This window comes from Argopecten irradians, chromosome 1 (assembly GCF_041381155.1).
Source record: "Argopecten irradians isolate NY chromosome 1, Ai_NY, whole genome shotgun sequence".
Taxonomy (NCBI): domain Eukaryota; kingdom Metazoa; phylum Mollusca; class Bivalvia; order Pectinida; family Pectinidae; genus Argopecten; species Argopecten irradians.
In genome coordinates, this window is record NC_091134.1 from 3,498,044 (window position 1) to 3,508,948 (window position 10,905).

The 10,905-nt window shown below is 36.6% G+C and overlaps 1 protein-coding gene across 1 annotated transcript; it reads left to right on the forward strand.

Annotated features, from left to right (window-relative positions):
- Positions 1 to 2,581: 2,581 nt before the first annotated feature.
- On the forward strand, positions 2,582 to 8,943 carry LOC138315303 (DBH-like monooxygenase protein 2 homolog). Its single transcript, XM_069256210.1, has 10 exons — positions 2,582 to 2,699; positions 3,620 to 3,779; positions 3,919 to 4,029; positions 4,248 to 4,431; positions 5,019 to 5,219; positions 5,678 to 5,803; positions 6,712 to 6,800; positions 7,243 to 7,345; positions 7,908 to 8,068; positions 8,755 to 8,943. The coding sequence occupies exons 2-10, from the start codon at positions 3,621 to 3,623 to the stop codon at positions 8,854 to 8,856; spliced, it is 1,236 nt and encodes a 411-aa protein (XP_069112311.1). The 5' UTR covers positions 2,582 to 2,699; position 3,620; the 3' UTR covers positions 8,857 to 8,943.
- The last annotated feature ends 1,962 nt before the right edge of the window (positions 8,944 to 10,905 follow it).

Here is a 10,905-nt window from a genome sequence, read left to right on the forward strand (position 1 = left end):
TGTCACACAATTCTGTATCGCAGGTATATCTATTATATTTTGAAGCAGAAAACTCGTGTTATAAAGGCTAAATCTAAATGCAATAATACATTAAGTATTGCGAATATCAGACATTGATTCCTGGGATGAAATTGTTAGATAGCAAACAAATAACATCAAATCAGCGATATAAAAGGTGTGTCGAAATATATCTGTGAAATTAATAACCATCTGTTGCCTTCAAATAGGAAAATTATCTATGTGAACTTTACTTCGTTAAGTCGAAGAAAAACGATATAACGGAATAATAGGTCATCGATTATTGTAGTTGAATGGATGCTTATTGCAATTGACTGATCTAGATATCACGAATTATTCTTGTTATCTCTTATTTCTCAAGCAGTAATATCTTGCAAAATATTTGCACCATGACGTTCGAAAGGGTTGCTATAGAGTTATGGTAAAATGAAACAGAAAATCGTTATTACATAAAAAAAACCCACTATACAAGTGGGAACGAAATTTGATTATTTTAGAAATGGTCGGTGGATTGGAACAAAGTTATTATATGAAATAGCCTATACAAGTGGGAACGAAATTTGATTATTTTAGATACGGTCAGTGGATTTGGCAAACCTGACATGAACATATGGATCATTAATACAAAATGACTTGACAGGTGTTTCAATTGCTACATTCTGACAGATATGCGGCATTACCGTTTCATTAAGTTGAGTAGGGTATCGATGTTTGGAATGGACCACGAAGCGAAGGGATCTATACTATCAATTCACCACTGACTGTAAATGTTTCAATAAAGAAAAAATATGAAAATACATAGTTGTGTTTCATAAATAAATGAAATTGATTACTTACCTGTGTGAAATCGATTGTTGTATACAGCGTAAGTCGTAACAGTAAATCGTTGTATTATCATCAGCAGCAGCACACACCCACACGTGTGATGGTCTGACAGCTATATACTACTTCATTAAAACATAGACTAATTACTCAGGTGTAGCGTCGTTATACATATTTTATCAGTCACACACCGACGATGTTCCTCCCCCGGTATGTGTGTGTACACTAGTAAAAGTGTGTAGTCTTGGTTTGTATACACTACCCATCCAGTCCTAATACCCGCGGGATTAAACCCTTGTAACCTATTTGTATCTCCTTAATACAAAGTAGATTAGAGCCCGGGTGTGTATTCTTATTTATACAGCACTACACGAACGCTTTATGTATGTATATAATAACGTTAAATGCTGTTTAAACTCAGGGACGTTTATTAGGCTTACAGACTTAACTAAGTTACATCATTATAGCTTATATACCTCTATGTTTTCTGTAGAAATGACAATATTTATTCGCTGTGAAATTCACCACAGGATATTGGCTTTCCGTGCAAAAGTTTGAATTCGTACTTGCATTAATTAGTTTTCTACCCGGTAACACTAGCCTGAACCCTTGGTTCATCAAGGGCACTAACAAACTGGAATGTTAATATGGATGGTTTTATATGACACCTGTATATATCTGAAACCTTTTCAACCGATGTTTATAAGATACAATGAAGGTTTTTGAAGTTCTCCTCAACACATCATTCGACCAAATGTGGTTTCTAGAAATGTCATTTAGACTGACGTTGATCTGAATAACGGATGAATTAAATGCTATTTAAAGCCACAGTAATCAAACTGCAGCAGTTTTTTCTGCTGATATCTCCCAAACTCCTGTTTTCCTTTCTGTATAACTCCTTGTGATTCGACTGTCAGTTATGTGCAATAGACACCATTTTGTTCCAGGGCAGGTGTCATCCACGAGGTTCTGCCTGCCACACTTAGATTGTGTTACCCACCACGTGTTTCCATGCCATGTATGGCTGCTATATGTTTGTTTGTAGTTAGTACCACATCAATATGGGAATCCTTCTTGGTTAATCAAATTCTTCAATACAAAGCTCGCAACTTATCAATCAACTCTCGGTTAAAAGTAAAATACGTCTATAAAAACATTGCATTATGCAATGGAAGAACAGGTAGTGTCTTCAAATAAAGGCTATAGTTTGGTTAGGACGAGAACAGATAAATGTGACAAGCTTTTGGGTGACTTACTTTCTGAAGGCAAGTACAGTAAACATGCTGACTAGGCTATATTACATTTTCACGAAAGTTCATTTTTGCTCAATTTACACACAGAATTAAGTTCTAAATCCGGTTCTTTACATCATTACTAAACACAGCAAACAATATGTGCTGGGTGAATTCTGAGATTGCAAATGTCAGCTGTCAGAAAGATCAAAGGTTTGTCAATAATGCTCCTCTTATAAGGTTATTTGCAAATACCGCGTATATTTATATTAACTGAGGACATTGTCCTGATCAAACGTCAGGATAGACACTATATCAGACTCAACATGATACAATCGAAAAAGATGTCAATACATGTACACACCCCATCGAACAAGGAAATTGTTAGCAAAAGGAAAAAAAATATATATTAGTCAGGCTTCACCTTTAGCAGTGATGCGTATGGCCTATCAACTCCCGATATGTCACCAAATTTCATGTGTAGATTAAACGTTATCTCTATGTCTAGTATTGGAATCAAGTGCGCATACGTACATAACGATCATCTGTTATATGTATATTCCATACATATTAGTTCTATATAAGTGAATACAGCGTGGACATACGGAACAATTCTTGTACAATCAGGTAAGTACCACACAGTAGCTATTGCAGGATGGTTTCCTGTCATTTATAGTTGTAGGTAAATAGTGAATAGATATCTCCAGTTGTGGTATCTTAAAAAGATTTCATATGCCATAGGAATTGTTTACTATCACTGAATATTTCTCATAATAAAATGTATCCAAACATATTCCCTTGGTAGTATGCTAAGACCCGCAATGACATGAACCGTATAAAGTTTATTTGACCTTTACACTCATAAACTACCAGCCAAATAATTGATTGTTTCGTGTTACATGTGTAAGACATCTGTAAAGCCTAACATACAATTATTTTGAATGTTTGATAACCTAACGTCCTCAACACCTCCGACACCATCCCTGATTGAGATGCCATGCCGAGAGAGTAGCTTCCTTGTTATCAATGAATATAACTGTAGGCATACTTAGACAATGGTCACAGATAACACAAAGTACAGTCTTATCAAACGTGACATTCCTCAGGTAGTCAACAACGGTCCTTCTCTAAACAACCTAACTATATAGACATAACATGTGGTCGTAATTGTAAACATATTTATTTTAAATTTTAGCACAAAATTGATTGTAATTGGTAAGCGCATTGATGAATTAGGAATTTTGTAAAACAAACGCATTTAAAGCCCCTTTGCAATGAAATTCGGATGCAGCACTATAAAAGGTTGCGCCAAAAAGGATACTGTGATGTTGAAGGGCATGACGAACTGAAGAATATCACTTGGTCATAAATGTGGCATACAATATTAGAATACATACTTTGAATATCCCGTAATGTGTTAATTAATTTTGACATTGCATCTAGATAAAGCATTTGAACCACTCAAAAGATAATCCCGTAAAATTGATAACATTATTTTATGTAAGATTGAGTTACGTAAGATTAACAATGCTACTGTTGATTTCTAGGATGAGACAGTTTCTGGTTGTGATACTGTTACTGTGTGGATATACCTCTAGTGTCGTGGCTGAGCGGCCATTGGAAGCAGACGTCAGATACTTTGATATCAGAATTCCCGCGTTACAGGTTCCCACCAAGAGGACTCACTACGTGTGTCAGAAGATTAAAGTAAGTAAAGAATATATTAATATATAATTTTTTTTATTGAAACACGATAGAAAATAATAATAATATTTTACTTGAAATAATAATTGTCGTTGATTTAAAAACTTACGTGACCATCTCATGACGGTTTTACTGTCTATAGGTACCAGATGCCGATACGTTCCACGCCATTGCGTTTGAGCCACTCATCTCTAACCATGACGTCATGCATCACATGCTTTTGTTTGGATGTGACTATGACGTTCAGGATACGGTAGGCCGCTCTTTTATACTGTTATTATTACTATTACATGGCATCCAGTCTCAGACTTTCCTCTAGTCTCAGACCTTTTGTCAGGATTGCTGAAATATACGTGATAATTGCATTCCCTTACCTTTCTGAGAAATCCCCGGATGTGTAATAAACCCTCAACCTTTGAGATATCTAAATGATAACATCAAAGTTTCCATTGCAATTTATTTATGTTTGAGGCTCCACACGAGTGTTCGGGAGCAGACGCCCAGTGCTCCTCGTGGCTAGCTCAGTGGACTATGGGGGTAGAGGGTAAAATCTACACCCCGGACAATGCAGGAGTCAGGTTTGGTAAACACAGCTATAGTTACATGTCACTACAGATCCACTGGAACAACGAAAGGTCTACAGCCAACCTTACAGGTAATAATACATCTAACACAAATGTCTTGTGTCAATCTCACAGTTAATAATGCATATAAAGCGAACGTCTGCTGCCAAACTCACAGGTCCAAAGTCTTAAGCCAAAAGTTGAAGGTAGAGTATGAAGAACTTGAATTACATTATCATTAATTTATTGATTTCATCAAGACTTTTCTGGTTATTTCTGTGGCTGAAATATGAATGGCACACTACGGAATTTCTACTGTTCCCTTAAGAATCTTTTGGATGAATCATGCATGCCTTCTGCTCAAACACAACTTGATATAATGTGTGAAACAGCCAAAAGATTCTTACAATGAATGTCTACGTCAGGAGAGACCGTAACCCAGAAAAGGCAAACTGACTTGGTATAACGCTATGCATATGAAAACTGATATACATGAGGAGAATCTTGTTTTCGTCTACATACATTTTTTAAATCAACAATTTAGATTATTATTCTTTTATTAAAGCGTTAAAGTTCAATTATAGAAACTTTAAGATGAAAATGTCATATGTCCTGAATCACGTCTTTCTATCCTGTAATGTTTATGAAACAGACGACACTTGAACCTTTTTACTAATAGATAACAGTGGATTCCGGATCTACTACACGACTAAACTCCGTCAGTACGATGTTGGGAATGTCCAGATTGGACAGCAGGACCTTGATATCCCTCCCCATGCTATCCACAACGAGTCTGGTGGCTGTAGCGGGACTTGTACTGCCGCCATGTTACCCCATCCTATCTATCTCACCAGGACGTATATACATATGCATTATCTGGGTAAGAATAATTAAAATAACGCATCGATATTTGAAAAGAAATCACGTGGAAAAAACCATACTTAGTAGGTTAAAGCTCAATTTATTATTTCAGGTGAGCTGTATGTAGTACAGGTTATAAATCGCCGAGTGGTTTTCCTGTTTTGCAATGCATTCGAAAAGCGTGTAGCCTTCCAAATAACCCTGCTTCATATAAAATGATTAAGTTAGCTAATCAAAGCCGATATCCTACATTTATTAGCATAGAAAGAATCAGTTCTGACGCAAACAGGACGCTAAATCTAAGAAACCCAAAATATTTTCTAAATAGTGAAAAGCAGCTTTTGTATAAGTTTGGTAAGAATGAAGAAACGGAAATTGTTCTTCTAATATCACAGCAAACCTTAAGTTACAGTTGTATTTGATTTTGTATTGCAGTGTAAAATACATTTTCAACTTTTTGTTCCAATATGACAACAGGCGTTAATAGCTTGCTGGAGGTTTACCGGGACGGAAAATTCCTGAAGAGGGTGGCTTATGACAAGGAATATGATTACAAAATCTCACCAATTCACACACACGACCCACCCATCGAGATCAGACCAGGTAGGTCTTATTAACGCCTCCGCTTTTTGATAAAGAATATATGTATGACTGCTAATTGCAAGGGTTGCTTTGAAACGGTAAAGTGAACAGTTAGTGTCATATATTGTATGTAATTCAGGCCACGTGTAATGTATGATCAAAGTACAAAGGATATACTTTTCCAGCGATAAGTTGACGCATTTTCCAACCTGATTCAATAGCTTTTGAGAAGTTTGGTTTGGAGGAATTGCAACTTAACATGCTGTCAAACTCGGAATAGAAATATGGATGCTCACGTGCCATCCTAAGGCACGGGTCCCCTACAATAACAGGGATTGTCTTTGAATGAAATAGGACTGTCGGGTTGGATACTTCTGTTTTGGTATTAAATATTATATTGAATAATAATCTGCCGTTCTATGCATGATTTTCCTGTTGGATGAAATTGTCATTCGAACTAAAGAAAATCATGCTTGTATACAAGTGAGTGGATTCCATAGTTATTACAGGGAAGGTTCTGCCCAAAAGTTGTTACTATTTACTAACTGACAGAGTGTAAGATATATTATAGGACATTTTCTGTGCATTTGACGATATTTCAATATAATGAAAGATTGGCCTTCGGTCGGTAACTTTTAATTGTGACTACAAGGGCTCAATAATTGAAATACCCAAAGCTAGAGATCTACTAGGATAAAAGATAACTCATTTCATACTTCAAATACAGTACGTACGATTAGTGGCAACATCCGGCAACAACCAGCCCATAAAACCATACGTTTTGACCATCTTCGCTTGCTGATAACATTACTCTCCGCGAACCATGATTTGCAACATATACGTAATCTAAAGCCTTGGCTACAGAATCAGCATCTCGTTATATTACAAGGTTGTCCTCCTTTTATCCATCAATATGTGTGTGTTATTAGGTGACGAGGTACGTCTTACCTGTACATTCGACTCGCTGACGGGGGACAGGAACAGGAACCAGTCCCTATATTTTGGAGAGGGATCAAACGTAAGCTGCTACCTTAATAACAGAACAGAGGCGTACTTTAGTATGTGTATATGCTGTACTTGTTCAAAGAGTACGAAGTGGATCTCGCAATCATTCTCCCTTTTCTCTTCATGGCAATTAGGGTTTACATGGCAGAGGAAGAGAAAAAGTGTTCCCAATACAACGTCGTACGCGTGTTAAACAAAGTATTCTCTACCGAATGATGAAGCAATGTGCCTACCTAGTATATCGTTTCCTGTATGGGTTAATCCAAAGTTTCTTTAAAGCAACTGGTCTTGTACATGTATCATGCAAATTTATGATCAGCGTTAAACTAAGGAAAGAATATAAAGTTATTCAAGGTGGTTTTTTTTTTTTTTGTGGCTTGTGAACTTTTGTGGAATATTATGTGTTCCTCCTTTTCTAATTTGTCGCTGGTTTATCTGGAATGGTATGTTTATAGGCGGAGATGTGTTACGCCTTCGTGACCTACTTTCCAAACGTTCAAAACTTTGACCAGTGCCTTCAGTTTGACGAATTCGACATGAACTGCATAGATCCCAATAGTAAGTAATGATTATTGAACTGAATCTGCGAATTCATTTCAGTGCGTATCAGATATATTTCTATGAATTTATGTTCGTCGATTCAAAAAATTGAAGTACATTATGCTATATTCAGTAAATTATTTTCTGTTTGGTGAGTTTATCAATCATATTTACATATTTAAATAAGTTACTTGCAATATACAATCACTGGCTTTTTAGAGTCCTTTACAGAGGAACAACTTTCCGGACATTAATTAACATTAAGAAATTGAACGTGCATTTTTCGGGAGTATCATATTTTCAAATGTGTCCTTGATGTATATAGTTAAGCAGTAGTTGTTTTTGGTAGGTCTTTTCTCCAACTTTTAATGGAATTATCACATGACCGGAGTCAAAATCTTGCTCTTAGAATCCAGTTGTTTGCTCAATTACTTAAGCTAGTTGGCGGAACACTTTATTTCACTTATCCAGATTGTGCGTTTTCTTCAAGATTCTCCTTTTATCTGTAATATATCAGTATTAAGCACAAGTCTATAGACAGTTTAATCGTTTTCACTACTATCACCATCTTGGCTTCCAGAGCCTTACATGGGAGGCTGTGACTTCAGGAAGTTCCGACAAGATCTGAAATCTTATCTGCAAGATATCCAAACCAACTGTCCGACGATTCCGGGGCCGTCGATATGTCACCAGCAGTGTGGGAGATCAGTGGGTCAGCTTCTAAATCAACCATGTCTTCAGGTTAACATGACTTACTAGTATTCCCATACAATGACCACGCGTTCCTGCATATTGTTCAAGAGTTAGGTGGACGATGCTGTCAGTCTTACTGAAAATGCTTGATTTTGTGGGAGACTTGATCAAAGGGTTCTTAGATAAATTTCTTGATTTTGGAAATTCAGTTCCATTTGGTGCCAAAACTTTTTGCACATGAATATGCATACAGGCAAATGCAATGTAATGCTTTTCAAGTTTATAAAATTTCATCAGTGTTATTGGCAAGAAATTCAGCTATTGCAATTTGTGAATATCTATTAAAATATTTGTCAGCGGTGGAGCAGCTTTAACGTACTCACAGAAAGCAAAGTGCAATATAATGTTGCATCTATGAGTTGGTGTTGTTTTCATCACATTTGATGGATGTTAGCTCGGCGAGAAAATATAGATGTACCAGGTCCACATCGGAACATATTCATTATCTATAACTACCTTCAGTAGCCATTTCACACAAGACATTATATTATAAACTGCAAGTTAGTCACGTTAGATCAACCGATTGACCTACATAAAAATATCCCATCATACAATACACATGTCATTATGATGTTATTTCTATTTTTGTCTTCATTGAATCTCCTAGGTTATTCCCTTGGTGTGAACATTATCTGATGAATCTTATATTTACAGAATCCATTTCCGTTTTGTAGGGTCGTCTTGGTTCCAATACCAGAAGAACAATCCTATCACAAACTCCGATATGGACAGACGTATCACGTATCGTGGACCACTTTACTGAAACGTGCAACTAACATCAAAATAGGAACCTGTGGCTCTAACAATCAACTTTTTAACGTTTGTATCAATTGTAGAAACTTAATAAAATTTGCGACCATTTACTCGGCGTTCGTTTGAGCGTTTACCCGATGAGAAGGAAATAAGCAAAAACGCTTTTTTGATATCAATAATTGAACTCCTTTGATTACATTACGTATGACAACTTTAGCTAGTCAGCTGGTAGTCCTTGTTTGCAAATTTTGGAGATGTTATTGATATATTTGGCTTTGTCTTGAGAAAGTCATCATCAGTTAAACAGATAATATTGAATTAAATATCAAGGCCAGATATGCAAAATTGTCTTTAAGAATTTTTGGTAGTCATTGTAACAAGATACCCTAATACGGATTTTTATGCATGGCAATTGTGTTTCTAGACAATAAGCCATCGTAGGCATTGAGCCAGTGTAATATCTAAAACTGCTACAGTGGTATGACAAAGTTTACGTTATAATACATTGATTGAAACTATAATGAATGCAGTGTTTTGTACTACAACTAATATGGCAGTTTTTTACCCCCATCACATGGTGGGCTATTCGAATCACATTTCGTCAGTAGTCCGTCCATCAGTGAACAATTTTTGTTACTACTTTTTTCAAAGGGAGCTTTTTCAAATATGCATATGTTTCTCTCGGACTCTTGTGCATATTGCCTTTTGGGACCAGTTGGGCAACAAAATGGTCGACAGGCAGCCATCTTATAATGTGAAAGTTGAAGTTTACTATCACTACATGTATTTCTAAGAAAGTTCTGAAGGGTTCTTTTTCTTTCATATGTAGGTTCGTCATGGTCCCTATAATTCTCACAAATGCATTTTTGGCTGATTATATATTTAGCAGCCATCTCGTATATTGTAGCTTTCTACGTAAGTATTGAAGAGGTCTAGCTTCCTTAAATCATACTTGTTGGGCTTGATTGGTAGGTCTGTATATCCATTATGGAACAAATCCAAGCACAATGTGTATGGCAGACAGTGATCATATTGCATTTGACAATTGAAGTGTGCTGCTGATATGCCCACTAATATGAAGTCTCTATTTCAAAGGGAAAATAAAAAAAAAACAAAAAACATAGATTATCCTAAGCTGCAGATCGGCTATCTTGTTGACCGATCACTCCCAAAATGCAATATGCACAACAAACTAGGGTTCAAGGGGAACATGCATATGAAATTTTGAGAGAGATCCCTTCAGTACTTTCTGAGAAATAGCGGTAACAAACTTTTAACTATCAAAATCCAAGATGGCCGTCAGTCGGTCGGCCATCTTGTTGACTGATTGGTCCCAAAATGCAATATGCACAACTAGGGCCCTAGGGGAACCTATATATGAAATTTGAGAAAGATCCCTTCAGTACTTTCTGGGAAATAGCGGTAACAAACTTTAACTATCAAAATCCAAGATGGCCGCCGGTCGGCCATCATTGTTGACCGATTGGTCCCAAAATGCAATATGCACAACTAGGGCCCTAGGAGAAACAACATATGATATTTGAGAAAGATCCCTTAAGTACTTTCTGAGAAATAGCGGTAACAAACTTTAACTATCAAAATCCAAGATGGCCGCCAGTCGGCCATCTTGTTGACCGATCTGTCCCAAAATGCAATATGCACAACTAGGGCCCTAGGAGAACCAACATATGAAATTTGAGAAAGATCCCTTCAAAACTTTCTGAGAAATAGCGGGTAACAAACTTTAACTATCAAAATCCAAGATGGCCGCCAGTCGACCATTTTGTTGACCGATCTGTCCCAAAATGCAATATGCACAACTAGGGCCCTAGGAGAACCAACATATGAAATTTGAGAAAGATCCCTTCATAACTTTCTGAGAAATAGCGGTAACAAACTTTAACTATCAAAATCCAAGATGGCCGCCAGTCGGCCATCTTGTTGACCGATTGGTCCCAAAATGCAATATGCACAACTAGGGCCCTAGGAGAACCAACATATGAAATTTGAGAAAGATCCCTTCAAAACTTTCTGAGAAATAGCGGTAACAAACTTTAACTATCAAAATCCAA

What these genes read in the sequence shown, in the direction of transcription:
- LOC138315303 (XM_069256210.1), top strand. Translation starts at nt 3,621, where the DNA reads ATGAGACAGTTTCTGGTTGTGATACTGTTACTGTGTGGATATACCTCT. An exon ending in GTCTACAGCCAACCTTACAG is followed by an intron (nt 4,432 to 5,018) that starts GTAATAATACAT and finishes TTTTACTAATAG; the next exon opens with ATAACAGTGGATTCCGGATC. An exon ending in GAACTGCATAGATCCCAATA is followed by an intron (nt 7,346 to 7,907) that starts GTAAGTAATGAT and finishes CTTGGCTTCCAG; the next exon opens with AGCCTTACATGGGAGGCTGT.